Source organism: Porites lutea, chromosome 10, assembly GCF_958299795.1.
Source record: "Porites lutea chromosome 10, jaPorLute2.1, whole genome shotgun sequence".
NCBI classification, from domain to species: Eukaryota; Metazoa; Cnidaria; class Anthozoa; order Scleractinia; family Poritidae; genus Porites; species Porites lutea.
The window spans coordinates 1,147,615-1,164,526 of NC_133210.1; the positions used below are offsets into that span (position 1 = coordinate 1,147,615).

Here is a 16,912-nt window from a genome sequence, read left to right on the forward strand (position 1 = left end):
TACACATCTAGTTCCCTCTTCAAAAAAAGTTTTACATTCCAAAACCTGGGTGAAAAGTTTCCTGTGTTTAACGATAATGAAGAATTACATGCATGGGTTGATAGATTACTCATCATCTGCATTCAATTGATTCCATGTAAAGTGATTTAAACGATCAAAATTCCCTTTATGCTGAAACGTGGGGCATTTTTAAACCGTTACTTTGTCCGTTTAGTTTATATTTTCCTCATTCTACTCCTTTTGTCGGACTCTTTTTCCTATTTAAAACTATTAAATCAGGTTTTAACCAAACTCAAGGCCAAAACTTTGAAAAAGAGATTTATTGGCTTAGTCAGGCTACACGTCTAACAACAACTCGGGTGCATACAAACAACTTCAGTGCGTAGGATTATTTTTGTACAGTTTCTGAGTTGTTTGCCAACAAAGTTGCAATTCTAAATTTAACTTTAAGAAAGAAATAGCATGAGGAGTTCGGAATATATAAATATATAAATAACAGAATATTGTTTTCCTTACGTTTGAAACTGTTTTAGTGTTTTCGTCTGCAAAACTGTTTTTAAAGGTTTTCTCACTTCTCTTTTCAAAAAAATGTTACATTCCAAAACCTTGTAGCACTAATCCGGATGAAACGTTTCCTTTGTTTAACGATAATGAAGAATTACATGCATGGGTTGATAGATTACTCATCATCTGCATCCAATTGATTTCATGTAAAGTGTTTTAAACGATCAAAATTCCCTTTGTGCTGAAACTTGGGGCTTGTTTAAACCGTTACTTTGTCCGTGTAATAAATATTTTCCTCATTCTACTCCTTTTGTCGAATTCTTTTTCCTATTTAAAACTAATAAATCAAGTTTTAACCAAACTCAAGGCCAAAAATTTAAAAAAGCGATTTATTTGCCGAGTCAAGCTACACGTCTGACAACACCTCAGGGGCATACAAACAACTTCAATGCGTAGGATTATTTTTCTACAGTTTCTGAGTTGTTTGCCAACAAAGTTGCAATTCTAAATTTAGCTTTATGAAAGAAATAGCATGAGGAGTTCGGAATATGTAATTATGTAAATAACAGAATATTGTTTTCCTAACTTTGAAACCGTTTCAGTGTTTTTGTCTTCTAAACTGTTTTAAATATGCCTGTAACTCTTGATTTACTGTGTCTGTAATGTATTAATAAAAGAGACAGAGTCAACTAAGTCAGTTCACTCAGTTGTGCGTACTGTCACGCCAAGCTCAATGTACTCGCAATATACAGTCTTGTGGTTTTGATCGTTAATAATATCAAGGAAAGAAGTTTAAGTGCGTGAAGTAGTTTAAGTGCATAACCGTTTGGGAGTGGCTCCGTGATTTGGACTCAGGATTTCCTAAGATGTTGTTTACATCTTACTAATGCAAAGTATACGCTCCTTGATTTAACTCGTTCAAATGAAAGCTATACCAGTATTATTTTTGGTACTCTATGGACAATTTAGTGATGAAGTGTTACAAATCGAAGCTCTTTCAAACATTAACATGACGATGACAAGTCAAATTTAAGCTCGTCTCCAGTCTTAGTTCGCAAGGTCATGACTACACTGAAGTGACGTCATATTGGTGACATAATAATTAGCGATTGGTCATTAATGATTGGGGTTTTTTTGTCTTGTATTTTTAACTTTCAACAATAGATGCAACTCGTGTAAGAAATTATAAATACTTGGTGGTTAATACTGCAACTTATCTTTAAATCTCTTCATCGTAAGCTCTTTTTGCGTATTCACTTCAGTAACTACTTCCGAAATTAGGTGGGGGTCGCTGAAGTGGCAAATACGTGATCGGAAATTAAGTTTCATTGTAGCAAATTTAGAAACCTGTGACGGTTTTACTCAACAACACTGCATTACGATGCAAAAAGCAGAACTTATACAGTTATGTTGCCTTTTTTAAAGTTTTCAATTTTCGTTTGCTTAATTTAATTTTTATACTGATAAAAGGTGATTAAAATGGTATCAGAGGAGGGTAATGGTATAAGGTTTATTAAAAATATTTCTGCGAAATGCTGTGGACAACAGAAGAAAAAGAGTTTGTAAAGAAGGAATTCAGAGCAGATAGTTTGGTCAACTGAGAGCGTCTTTGAAGCATTGCCAATGTCTGCAATAGCGCAATCCTTCTTAAACTTCTTTTCTCACTATTGTTGCGAACGACGAAGTCTGGAGTTCAAAAAAGTCTGGTTGTGAAAGTTCCTCTTTTTCTCTTTATTCTCAGCTCTTTATCCTTTGTTAAAAAAAATCGACAAAACCCCCTTTAACAAAGCATCTGTCCGAGTCGTTTATTTAAACGGTCACAGTTAGGAGTTTTGTCCATAGACTGTAATTGTTGCCCGCTGGCCTAGCCTTTAGGCTAGGCGCCGCGTTAAATCGGTCTGCGGTCTATAACTAATGCTGAAGGTCGCTTTTATTCAAAATGTCTCTGGTAGATGTTTACTGTCGTGTCCTCATTTGTCATCTTCAACGCAGATACAAACTTAGATACACTACAAGCTCGAGCATTATGCTTCTAAACATCATGGCGGACGAATTTTTCACCGTTTGCTTTGTCCCGGTTCACCCTTGTTACTAATACATGTAGAGGTGTCTTATGGTGCCTGCGTTTTTCACCTTACTCCATTTTATTTAACCCTGATACACTTAAAAAACTTCCAACTTCCAACTCTAGCAGGAAAAGTTTAAAAAAAACATTGATTACGTACGATTAAACCACCAACTTTAATATTAACGGGAAGAAAAATGCCATTACAAATCAAACGAAATTGTTTTCTCATCTGCATTTGATGGAAACCGTTTGAAAATAATACAAAGCAAAAGGTAAAAAATCGAAAAACGAACGAAAAATGAAATGGGACAAAAATTGAGTGCAAATTAACGGGCAATGTGACTATCAAAGGTTCAATACCTTAAATCGTTTCTTTGGCAATTTAACCACGGTAGATATACAGCATACGGCCGTGTTAGCGGCGAAATGAAGGATTGATTAATATCAGCGAAAGTACATTTAAAGCTAATTTAAACCTCCATTTTAAGTCCAGGGTACAAGGCCGGAAAGCGACCTATCTATGATAGATTTTTCCACTTTAAAACAGGCGGTACAGGACACGTTTCTGTTGTTTGCGGATTGTAGTCAAGATATTGCTGTTTCGTGATTTCTTCCTCTTCTTTAGGAAAATCATCGGAAATTCCAAGCTTTCAGCCTCTCGTGAAATTTTGAATTTATTTAGTGAAGGACCTGAGGAACTCCTTTTTGTGGACCGGGAGTAGGATGTAAATAGTAGGACTTTGCTTGGAATTCTGAATGTCAGAAGATGCACGACGCGATGATGCACCGCATTGAACTGATCATTTTCTTCATCTCGTGGAATCTTTAAGTCTTAGCGGAAAAATAACCTCTGCAATTCTTCTGCATCTTCGTTCAATAAATGAACGCGTTCTTTTATTTCCAAAGAATTTCCAGTTACTTCTGAGACCTTGACACTCCGCCATATTTTAACATGGCGGCGCTGTAATTCGGCGAGTGCTTCACTGGTGTTTCGTTAATCAAAAACCTTATACTGCAACTGAACGTTCTGGGTTATTTCACTTTAGGAACTCCGAGAACTTTCTTGAAAACGTTTTTTTTTTTTTTTTACCATCTTCAACTGGTTTAAATCCTCTCTTGAAACTTTTTCTAGTCTATTTAGCTTCTCCGTCGGCTTTCGAAAAGGCGTTTTCCATTTCTTCCGACAACGCATCTTAAAACGCAGAGTCTTATGTGACCTTTGAACTCAACAAAATCTAGCCTGTGTATGGGATTATAATAAAAGATTTCTGCTAGTATTACTGAGCAGGTGTCTCCTTACAAATGATAACAAGGAAGCACGTTAACTCTTGCATGCGTCAGTACAATTTTCTAATGTAACTTAAGATTTCATTACGGCTATATTATAGGAAAGTACTCTTTTAATAAAACTTTCACAATACAATGAAAGATTGGCCCCCACAATCCCGAGGTGTAACCGGTAGATACTAAATTTCCTTTCGTGTCTTTTCCTCGGCGTTATATTAACACTAAATACGTTGGGTTGGGCGTTTTCCGGACTGAAACCTGCCGAATTGAATTACCCTAAAAAGCATACTTCTCGCACGTGGAATTTGATGTAACCAGAAAAACAAAGTTCACTCTTTATATGTTACTTTGTAGCAAGTTTTATCAGATTTTGTGTCTTACAAACAATGAGAGATTTTTTTACTCGTATCTTGCGGGATACGGTAAGTCGAACGCGCAGTCTTGTAGAAAAACACGTTATGTACAACAATCACCCAAATATAGCAAAGTTCATCGATATAAACAGCCCAAGGGCGTACTCCACCATCGAAGTACATTTATCATTTTATCATTTAGGGATCTAAACGATGGAAGGAAAGACGTTTTTTGGCTCATGTTTTCAGTCAGTGACGCTGCTGAACATTTTGTCATTTGAAAGATTAACTTTTTTCAGAAGTTTGCTATTTGATGTGGGAAAATTTTGGTGAGTAAAATGTTTTACCAGAAGCCAATCGCTGCTCTAAAATGTAAAATATACCTCCCGCCTAGAGTAGCGTTTGCTTATAAAAACTACTCTAATATTTCACGTCATTAACACATTGTGTAGATTTTAATTCTGACAAAGAAACAAAAATAATATGAAAAAACGCTTACAAATATTACTTCCGATAACTTTAAGCCCCGAGGTATTCTTTCCGGAGATATTTTCCAATAAACTTCTATTCACCGTTTACTGCATAAGTGCAAAAGTTGATTGAGTTTACTGAAAGGTATTTACGATTGGGCTGTACAAATAGTCCCTTAACATGCAGTCTTTTTTTTCTCATGAAAATCACCACAGCCTTGTTAGGGTTGAAACACTCTAACTGAACCCCTTTGGTTGCTTCCGCCCGCCAGGAAACTTTTCATATGCGATTGTTCCTTGCCGACTTAGAGGGAAAATCAACTTAGGCAATTGTATACATTAATCAATTTGAATATAACTTATGAAGCTTAGAAATTTTATTGATCCTGAATAATTAAACTAACGTTGGTTTCTAAATTTATATTTTTACTTGTTAAACAATCTTTTATATTGAGTGTATTTATTTATAAACTCCGACGAAAAGTTTGGTTTTACTTGTTTAATTTTTAGGTCTGGCAAATATTGGTTCGCCAGCAGTTCAAACTCTCTCAATTGAAACCATTTCTTGAAATTTAATTCTCGTTTATAGCTTTTTCTCGTCAGACATGCAATCGATACTTCCAGATAAATTTTAAAAACCCTGGTAGCAACTATTACAAATAAGTTTCGAACCGTCTGCCAAAACACAGCTAGAATTGCAATATTCAAATCGCTCATAGAATAATGTGCGATAGTTAAAATTTAGCGCGATACCTTGTCGATAAGCCACTAAGTGCTGAAACTAAATATACTAACAGGTCCTATATCAGAAATATTTTTAAATAAGAGAATCTTGCTCGGTTGAACGAGTGGGCGATTTGACGTAAGACCTTCGTCTAGCTTGCGAAATATCGTCATTATCAGCGCTGCCAAAACACCAAGTTCGCCAATAAAGTTGAATTTGTTTCCTGTCGTTGTCATAGCAAAGAAATCAGTCCTTTGCCTGTTTTAGCTGCCCTTTTGAATGTATAGGATAATTTATCAAGCAGGTAGGTCACATGAACCACCGTCAGCGAACAGTAAACGCCGTTTGAATTGTAAAATACTTCCTACAAAAACAACAAGTTGACGCCGGCTTTGAAGTTTTCTTCGCTTCATCTCGAGCGTAAGCGCCTACTTTTCCCAAAATAAAACTTCTATTTACGGCCTTAACAAGTGCTCAATTGGACTGCCAAATTAAATGACAACACCAATATAAAAGCCTCTCCAAGAGACGTCCATTGTGTATTGTGTTTGTTGACTTCTTGTGCTATTGTTCTACATGAGTGCGAACAAAGACGTAATCAAACGCTGCTATGATATCGGGGTAATTGGTCGTAATCCGGTATCACATCATCCAATGAACGCTAGCCAAAACGAATCACCTATAAATTCGCATCACACCTCTAACGGTCCCCAATGGTTTAGACCAGTTGATCTGCGACGCACGTGTTTTGGGTACTCGCGTGTTAAGAGAGCACACCAAAGTTTCATCTTCGACTAAAAAGTCGGGAACGTTCTGTAGTTCTTTGATTTTGTGGTTAGTAAAAAAGACAACATGCCTAAATCCTTTCTCGTGAAAAAGGCGAAGCTTCGAGACGGTCAAAGTGAAGATGCAAACACCGCAAAATCAGGTAGGTTAAAGAGATACGCTTTCCTGATTTTCTTACTTAGTAATTAGACATTACGTTTGGTCGACTGTTCATTGCTTGCACATGTATATAAACAGTCATATCTTTAGCTATTCGTACCGTTATGAGTTTGGTTTATCCGATCTACTTTCTGTAATCACAACGAGGAATATTTGCGCAGCGATTATTCAATCGTTAAAACATTTCTTTTGACGATGCTATTACCCAGCGGAAAGTATTCCAGAAAATATTTATGCTGAGTTCATATTTTTCCTTGAGGGCATAGAGGTCACGAAAAACTGAACTCGAACAATAGCGTTTAGTATATTTTCCTCGACTGTCTCGATTTAATGTATACATATCAGACGTAGATTTTTCAATTGCAAATATTCAAGTTTCTTCCGACAGAATCTCCCAAAGCACTATCGTAACAGCGTTGTATCTTTTCTGGTATTTGTTTCTAGGAACGGTGTGGAAATAAATTAGAATCAGCCATAATGCGGTACCAAAAGTTATTAACAGGTTGTGCTAACACGATCCCTTTTTGTTCTGTGACCAGAAAACAAAGGGCGAGCGCTTGCCAAAGAACACAACGGAGACGCACCACCCCAGGGGTTATATTCTGTTGGATATAAGTCACTCGTCACGGAAATTTTCTGTTTTGATTCGCGCTATGTAACTCGTGAGGCAGTTTAAAGGGAAATTTAAGAACCTTCTGCTCTGGAGATATTTCGTTTTGGTCGGGTCCGGCGATGGATTGTAAGCTTTTGTAAATGAGCAGGACAAAAGTGCAAATTGGAAAACCTTTCTTCAAGTTAATTGACAAACGAAACTTAATAGTTCTTTTCAATGGGCTTTCATATTCAAATGTGAAGTAAAGTTAGTTACATAAAAAAGCTAATGGAAATTGCTATTGACATCTCCAAGCTTGTTTTGTTTGCTCACGGATATAACACGAGTTTTCAAAGAGTTCAAAACGAGAAAAATCGAGCCGGAAACCACACAGCCTTTGTCTTGGTCGAAAACTGTAATTTATACTAAAGTAGAGTAATTTTCGTTTCGCTACTAAGACCCAAACCGGAACTTATGACGGTATTGAACTCGCCATTCAATTACAATTTTGAACTGCAATTAAAAACAATTGATTAAAGTGTTTAAAATCTACGGACAATTTCAAATTAATAAACTTTGAAAAATCGTTGCGTGCGACCATATTTTAAGCGACAGTTTATTCCGAAAAATTATTCCTTGACGCTGCTAAAAGAATTTTTAAAATGCTAGACATTCGCGTGTTTTCTGAACAAAGAAAAAAACGGGCGGTCGTAGATAATCCCTCTTTGCGACCTTGTTTTTCAAGGTGTTATCTGGCAACACAAGATTTTAGTTCATTTAGGGTCAAAAGGGGCAAACTAACACTAAAACTGGTCACGAAAATTGGTACGTAGGACACGAAAACCTAGCGTCAACTCTGTCCACAGCTGGTTTCATCGACAACAACCTGAACAGCGCTTTGTTTAGATGGAAAACGCGTATTAGGCAACATTAATAAAGCCAAATAGCCTTTCATTAGTAAAAATTTGTTAGGCTCATACATCGACCAGACAGTTTCAAATCCAATTGAAACCTTTTTTCTCGAAACCAGTGTGATAAAATTCGTCAAAACATCAAATACTTTCAGGCAAAATTCACGGCATAATCGGCTTAAGGGTGAAACTGTTTTGTCCGAAGTTTTTTTAGAACGATGCCAACTCATGTATGCATGTCTATTACACTTTGTGCTCGGTAAAAGTTGAGGAATAGGTGAGTTGATGAGCCTTAACTGATTTGGCTTTCAAATCTTTTGCATGAGTTGTGTTGTTTGTTAATTTCACCACCAAAACTGGTTTTCTAGCACAAGGTCTTCGGGTGGATGTTTTTGTCAATAACTTTATGATTCCGTTATACTTGAGACATGCCGCGTCATGTTTAATGAAAATCTCAGGGATCAGTAAGTGCTATTTATTGATAACTGTACTAGTGGGTATGACTAACAACATTTTGCGCTGATACGAGACTGCTAAGTTCTGAAGTAAACCTCTGTTCGTTGCTATACTACAGTAGTTAAGTTTTGGGTTGGGCTTATTCGGTCTCGACACATACATATGGCACTGCTGAACTCTACAGGGCTGTCTTTTTACATTTGTGGAATGTTGATTTATTTGTAATATTTAATAGTAAAATGAATGACAACAAAGGCATGCATTTGAATAATCACCTTAAGGGTTCAACCGAAATCAATGTGAATATGCTTTTATACTTTTGAGTAATCGGATGAAATTCTACAGTGTTAAGATCCAAAACAGTAGTTTTGAGAGGCAATTTTAGTGTTCGATGCCTAATTTTTTAATTTTGCTAACAAATATGTGACAAAAAAATCATTCTTTTATTGGCAGTTTTAAGTGCTCTGGTTAAGCATGCCTGATCCTTACGTGTTAGCTGATTAGCATTTCCTTCCGTGTTTTTTTAACATTAGTCCATTCTTGTCTCATTCTAAAAGTAGTTATCTTATTTTATTCAGATGTGAACAATGAAACTCCTTTCTCGGAAGACGCCATTCTGGAGGATAAATGTCAAGACACATCAGGGCGTTTACATGACATTTCTGGTGAAGGCACACTGGCTAGTGCTGCGCAGGACGAAAGGGATGCGAGAAAAGAACAGATGCTTGACGCTGACCGCAAAAATACTGTAACAAAGCAGGTTACAAGAAATGAATTTTTGCCTCGCCATATGTGGGTTTTCCCACCGTTACTACTTCGAGGAGCGGGGAATCCTTATGGTCAACTTTTTATTCCCGCGTCCAAATTTCAAGCATCAATTTCACCACAAGACAACTATGTGACACCAGTTTTAACGAAAGAGGAGCGTCAAAAAAGAGAAAATGTATTTAGATTCAGCCCTGAACGACGGATTTCAGAAAATAACGAACTGAGAGAACTACCTGCATCAAGTCCGAATAAACATGGGTTCTCCCTGCATCCAAATGCATCTTTTACCAATTACGTTTTTCCAAGCGCGGAACGCCCCACTGTTCCCGATCTATTATTTGCCCAAAAAGGGAAGAAAGGAGAGCGCTGTGGGATCCATCCGCTTAATCTTCACTTTTCAGAAAACGATTTTGAGTTAATGAAAAGAAAAACAATGGAGGGTGAAAGAGAACAAGTGCTGGTTGATCCCAAACAAGGTTTCCACGTTGTCGACAAATCACACTTGTCAAATGCCAAAAAGCGGAGGCTAAGTGAAACTGAGACTCTTATAAGCCAAAGTTCAAAGCGTTTTTGCCATTCAGTAGGCAAGTGGGATCATGAAGAACAGAAAACCTCCGTTGTTAAAGACAACGTCTTTGTTCTTGAAAACTCGCAGATTTCAAAAACTTCAGAAGCAATGTGGAAGGCTGGAAAAGTTAGTACAAGTCCCGACCACTTACACGATTCTGTAAGACGCCCTGATGACAATGAAGAACAAAGCCCCTCTATAACTAAAAAAGGCAATGTTCTTGTTCTTGAAAACTCTCCATCTTTAGATACGTTGAAGAGGACAAGCGAAAGCTCAGAGTATGTTCGCAGTCCAGCTGATGGTGACAATAAACCGTCCCGATATATTCTCTGGGACCGAGAAATTCCTCAGAAGTCGGATGAAAGCAAAACAGATCAAGGTGAAGCCACTATGAAAGAGCTTTTTACCAAGCACGTTCGGAAACAAAACGATTCAAGTCCAGCGGGAAACGAAGCAAAACGAGATCATTTAAAGAACAATTACTACCACCAGTACTACCATCCCGATTGGTTTGTTCCGGTGCCGCCATATTTGAACTCGATTAGAGCAACAGAGAGTAATGGATTTTTTAGCTATTGCGATCGTTCAGTGAGAGCCAAGAGTAAGGCGGAATTAAGTTCTGTATGGTTTCCTTTTCAACTGACACCAAAAGCGGAACAGCCAAAGGTAGTAACGAAAGATGCAAACAGAAACCACATTTGGAACCCCGAATTTAAGAGTGCTACTAGTCACCTGAGTAACAGTGAGAGAAAAAGGATTTTCTTCACTAATCAGGAAGGTATAAACTCCATAGACACAAGGTGGAATCTAAAAAATTCTAAGTTAACAGATGAAACATCACTCAGTCCAATTCGTGGCAAGGAATTCTCCAGTGAGAAGACGCGTGTGGATATGTCTCGGGCTGCCGAGGAACGTATTCGAGGTCTTTCGAGGAAGTTAGAAGAAATGTGTGCAACAGCTGATGAACACGACTCAATGAGTTCCTTGCCAGATCACAGCACTGTCAACACCGCTGAGAGTCCCAGTAAAACTAAGAAAGACGAAACAGTTCAGTCATTTGAATATCACGACCTTCGGATCCCTCGTAACTACAGCCCACCAGGGAGCGTACAAATCAGGTGCAGATCTGATGGCTCTCTGATATCTCCAAGAGAACAGCAAACAAGCTTAAAACTATCATTTGAGGCAAAACGGAATGAAGGGAAATCTCTGAGTATTGTTGACCTTTCTGAGAACTCAAGTGATTTCAAGAAAGAGAACGCATTTAAGGCATTTGATTTTCGGAGTGCGCCTGTGGAAAAAACCGTTAGCTCTTCCGGAAAGAAAGATTCTGGCAGACTGGTTAGTCCAGTCAGATCCCCTGAGCAGAACTGGACAAATGTAGCAGTGATAGACAACAATGAACGCCTTGAATCTTCTCGACTTCAACAAGACGAGAAAAAATGTGCTGTTAAAAATCCAGGCGGAAAGGTGTTTTCTAACCACCCAACTGTTTGGCTACTTAACAAGGAAACTAAAACATCTAACGTTCATTCCAAGCTCTCTGCTGTAACCCGCTCCAGTCCACCGCGGTTTTGGACATTGTCGGATGACTTGGCTGTTGCAAGTCACCTCAGAAGCATGGCTGACAAATCTCAAGTAAGCTCGTCGAAGGCCAAAGAAACCTTTAACTCAACCCATCACCACAGATGTGAGGTCTGTAATAGCACGTTTGCACTTCGGCGCCACCTTAACCGTCATCTTAAAAGCCATTCATTTTACAAGCGCTACTCATGCTCCTATTGTGAGAAAGGCTTTAATGACACTTTTGACTTAAAGCGTCATGTAAGAACACACACTGGTATAAAGCCCTTTAAATGTGACCAATGTGACAAGTCATTCACACAACGTTGCTCATTGGAGGCTCACCAGTCACGTGTCCATGGCATTGTTCACAAATTTGGCTTCCGTGAAAGGCGCGCCAAAATGTTCGTGTGTGAGCAATGTGGCGCCACGTTTAAAGACAACCAATCAGAATACATGAACCACGTGGCCAATGAACACCCGGACAATGACAAAGCTTCATGGGTCAAGAAAAGCAATAGACTTTCACAAATAATGACATTTTAAAGCCAAAACTTAGCGATTTAACTATCTGGTAAATAAAATAGTTACTTTTTCACTTCATATTGTACATAGGAGATCGTTAACATATTGCCTGCAAAGGAAACTATTTGGCATTTTTTTTAGTTTGAATTATTGAGTGATCACAGTTGTGGAATGAACTGCCCTGCAAAACACGGCAAACAAGACATCTGACAAGGATCTGTGTACACATAACTGTCATTTCAAACTATCAGTTGAAAATATATTACACAACATTTGTTAAGTTTTACGCCCAGAGAAAAATATATTATTACACTCATACCCTTCAGAGTTTGATATTTTAAAACATGTTTATTCCATTATAAGGCAAAATGTTCCAGGCGTTCTGATAGTGGCGAGAAGCGAGTAGTGATGGACGGAACGAAAGAAAAGAAACATAAATAGCCTATATCACAGTAAACAACTGCTTCAGTTTGTTTAGTCTCCATTAAAAAACGTTTATTCAGCTCATTGTTTTAAGTTTGTTCATTGCTTTATTAAGTGTCCGTCTCCTTAGTAGCCAAGAAATGAGGAGTTTTTGGTTGCAAAATTATTTTGGCGTGTGATCGACAGAAAAAAATCCTTGTGAAGCTGTCAACCAATCACAATTAAACGTAATCCTGAACAGTGGGTAACCTGTTTTTCCCCCAAGAGTGACCAACATCAATTCTCTCCTGATGGTATTTTAAATCACTCTTCTATTAATACATCATCAAGAAAAAAGGAAATGAGAATAAATAAAATGACCAGCAAAGAGAGAATGCTTCGATCTTTACTTTTCTCAAATAATTCTTAAAGGAAATGTATGGAGATCAGTAGGAAGAAGTTGTATATGCATCGACTAACGGTCTGTTAGCAGCTGCAATGGGTTCTGTCATCAGTTTGTTAAAATTATAACCAAGTATCCTGATTCTTACACGAATCTTTCTACTTATATGTTCATCGAGTAAAAAACCTGGAGGCGATTGCCAAGACACAACGACAAAAGTTTAGCTGACAAGAAAAAGAAAAAATTGCCCCTTGTGTGTATTCCTTTAGTCATGTTTATGAAAACTTTGATCAAAACCGGGGTATAAAAGCTGCAGCGCTGCCTGTGTTTTGGCATGCATTTCTAAGCTAGTGATTGGAAATGCCTTGTTCTTAGAATAAGCTTTACGTGATGTTGCTCGCATGTCAAAACCCTGCCACACGCTGAAGTGTCGTTTAACTGGTGACAGTTAATAGAAGAACTTTCAGCCAAGTGTGTGATGTATCAGCAGGTCAGTCAAGACAGAAAACTCCCAGCCCTCTCGCGTTTTTTTTTTTGTAAATTGTAAATTGTAATTTGTTTACCCACGGATCACTAAGGAGTTCATAAGAACTCGTTGAAACGAGTCCGTGCTTTCCAGATCGAATTGGAATTTGAAAGTGATGGTTTTTTAAGGAGAGGGGAAAACCGGAGTACCCGGAGAAAAACCTCTCGGAACAAGGGAGAGAACCAACTGAATCAAATAAAAGATAAGATAAGCTCTTGAGTCCGCCTTGTATTCTCTTTAGACGCTAATGCAGGTGCACATGTGACGTCGCGTCCGCCATATTGGTGAAACGGCGGCCATTTTGGTGTCGTCCCAATCCAGCCGTATCCAAAAACTTTCTTTTGTTCTAATAAATTTGCATAGCTACAGGCCACGTAAGTTAAGCCATAAAAGTGATCAGCATCAAATTTCTCCTTGTAATATCAATGCTTTGTAAAACAGAGTGGTCATGAGAATTATGGACATGATCACACAAGATGAATTTGCTAGATAATTTATCAAGTTCTCGCCACTACTCTATAGGAAATGAATAGGGTCAACAAATGAGAATTCAAATTTTGATCTTAGGGTTTAAAGGGTTAAAGACCTCCATGCCCCACAGCTGTGTGAGTTCATTTGTTATTAGAGATAGTCATCGTGTAAATTCCTACATTGTGTTGCTAACCATCAAATAGAGAACTAAATTAAATGGGAAGATACTTAACAACACTTTTACGTGAAAGGGGTACCGTTTTTCAATAGAAGGTATACGAAAGGGGTACCTTTTTCGTGAAAAATGGTATATAAAAGGATAAGGGGGGTTGGACCTCGGGGCGGAGCCTCCCCGTTTAAACATTTGTTGAGTACCCCACGCCCCCGGGGACGTAGGTTGGGAAAAGTAGACCCGTAGACTTGAAGTGGGATTACAGTTCCCCCAAATTTGGACAGCATTTCGAAGGCACTCCAAGAATCAAATTTAATTAACCTCGTGGTTAATTAAACGTTTAGTGGTCCCGTAAATGATTTTTTAGGTTTTTCACACGAGCATTTCAAAATAAAAATGGCAACTCATGTGGATATTTCGTAAGAGACATTTCAGAGTGGAAAAGGCGTCTAAATAAACGTAAAGCAAGGAAAGTGATATCAAAAAGCTCATCAAAAATTTAAAATCCAAAAGCTTTTACCACGTTTCAAGTATTTCTGAAAATGCATGTTTACTCAGGAACCAGACTTTTGACAGTGAGTTGGCCAACCCACTAGCCTCGTGGTTTCAACATGTGTTCCGTGAAATTTGTGTCAGTTTTACCCGTTTAACTGTTATGAAAGCACGCGCCACTTAATGTGCTGTTCAAATGTTTCATTCCAAGAAAATGTTGTAATCGCACTTTTCCTTTCGTCCATTAAATATTCAGTCGGCTTATTCATCTTAAAACTAGTTTAGCCTGTTCAGTAACAGGCTAAGCTAGTAATAATAGTAATAGTGTCACAAAAAATATTTTGTCAGATAGCTGTACTAAACTAGTTTTCTACTCTACGGCAGCGTAATAGCCTTGCTTTCACGCGGATTTGTGTAAAATCTTTAAAATTCTTTTCCGACAACTTCGGTGATTCTATTCGTAGTTTCTTGAGGCTGATCCGAGTTTTACCTTGAAAAGTTTCGATCTATTTAGGTACAAACAATGGCTAACCTGTTACCATGAATTACCCGCGTCTGAGCCTGGCTCGGCTCGCTGTCAAACTTAATGGCTAGATACTGAACTCATCATGGCACAGGTAAAATCTTTGAAGAAAAACACATATCCGGTGAAAATAGCATCTTTGATTATGGCAGTTTAGTTACACCGGCGACCTAAAAGCTAACCTTATTTCATTTATATATCATGTTCCAATATCTATTAATACTCTTTCATTACTAACTGATCATGAAAAGTACTTTCTATCATATGGATTCATGGAAGGTACATGTTCAGTAGAATCTCATTATCTAAACCCTCGCTCGTGTTATAGTTTCCCTGGTGGGCGGGGTGGGGGGGGAGGGGATCAGGAAATCATCCACTTCACCTCTGCCGCACTTGTTTTTGCATTAACTGCCACCCTCCTCTTTTCAAACGGTTATGACGTACTGCAGACAATTTTGCGCAATCGACTAGATGAACGTTCATTGTTTGAATTTGTTGCATCAATATTGCTATTAAACGTTAATTTTCATTTGGATCTATATGTCTTGAAATTAAGAAAGCAAAATTACAAGCTATAAATGGGGTAGAATAATTCAACAGTAAAAAAACGGTTACTCCGAAATACTACCCACCTACCCCTCCCCTAAGCTAACATTAACACTTACCTCTCACTTTGAGCAAAATGATGGCTTAGGGCAGGGGTAGGTGGGCAGTTTTCCAGAAACCTAAGTAGATCCCAGTTTGTCTGGCGGCTGTGGATGAGCTCTCTTAGTGCCGTATTAGAAAAGACCACGCGTGTTTCACAGTGCACCACGCGAGATCCTTTATACCTTACTCCACGGGTTGAATTAAAATTATCCCGCCTCTCATCTGTCGCGTTAACCGAAATAAGTTCTAGTGGCTACAGGTATCGTGATTCGTGTTGGAAGCTTTCACTTTCACTAACAGGTTTTGCCAAGGAAACGTTTTCTTTGCAGGCCAATATCACGGGAAGCAGGTTGAACTTCGATGTCCTTTGCGTTGCTTAGTATCAAAACAGGAACAGAGAAAATTCATAGCAGGTTACGGACCACGTAAGCCAACAAAACCGTCGTTATTTATTTTGTTACGTTTATAGCAAGAGAGAATGTAGTTCATCTGCCTCTCTTGGATTCAGATTCTAAAATTCCCTTTTTACTTGTCAAATTCAATGTTCTCAATATGTTGAGATCATAGCTGACCGCACCCAATGGCTGCAGGCGCTGGCAACTGACAGGCCACCAAAAGGATCAGCGTGAACGAGATGAAGATTCATATCCGCGAAGGTATTGAAAATTGTTTGGTTAAGCAGCGGAGATTTTCTCTCAGCACGCCTGACACATGATTAAATTGCCTGGGGTTCGCTTGAATCGATTTCACCCGTTGTATCGTCGTTTTCCTTAAAATTGGGCGATTTCTTTAAAGAAAAGAAGATGAATACTTTTTCAATTCTTTAATTCAAACCCCTTTCGGTCATTTCTAACCTGTACCTTTTAACCTTAGTACTTAGAAAGACCACATGTTTCTTTTTTATAGCGCTACATTTATAACTAACCTCTCTTGAAACTTAATCTGATTCGAAGCCTGACAAAAAATTTTGTAAGACACCAACTGTTTATATCATAAAAAAGTGTCATGTATTTCTATCAAAGGAAACCAGGAGTTTACTTTTGTGGAATGACCAAAACGTTTATAATAACAGCTGCCCGTACCTACGTATTAGCAGGGAAAATAGCAAACTACAAAGCATTACAACCTGAAAAGTTTCCTCTTATGATGTTCATTGACTTGTTCTCCGTGAACACCCATGTTACCTTTGAAACGAGTTCCTGATGTTTGAATTAAGTACTTTCCAATCATTTAATTAGACACCGTTTTGACAACTACCGGTAACCCAAATGTTTACCTATGCTCGGCTACTTTCTGATAAGTATAAGTTTGGACCCGGACTGTTCGCGTATCGTTTTCGATGCGACGAAGGCATATTAAGAAGACGGATGAGGTGCACTAGAGGATCTCAAATAGGAGTTTCTCTTAAGGTCACTTTAATGTTCGCGAATCTTCGAGGAAATTTAAGATAAATAAAGCTTACCTAAATTAACAGTGCTAACTGCCCGGCATTGTTTGGGATTTTCGTTACATTTCAGGGCAATTACAACAGAATACCATCG

The 16,912-nt window shown here is 38.2% G+C and overlaps 1 protein-coding gene across 1 annotated transcript; it reads left to right on the top strand.

The window, feature by feature from the left end:
• Positions 1-5,183: 5,183 nt before the first annotated feature.
• Positions 5,184-12,241, top strand: LOC140951322 (uncharacterized). The gene is made up of 2 exons (XM_073400575.1): positions 5,184-6,334; positions 8,889-12,241. The coding sequence occupies exons 1-2, from the start codon at positions 6,259-6,261 to the stop codon at positions 11,753-11,755; spliced, it is 2,943 nt and encodes a 980-aa protein (XP_073256676.1). The 5' UTR covers positions 5,184-6,258; the 3' UTR covers positions 11,756-12,241.
• The last annotated feature ends 4,671 nt before the right edge of the window (positions 12,242-16,912 follow it).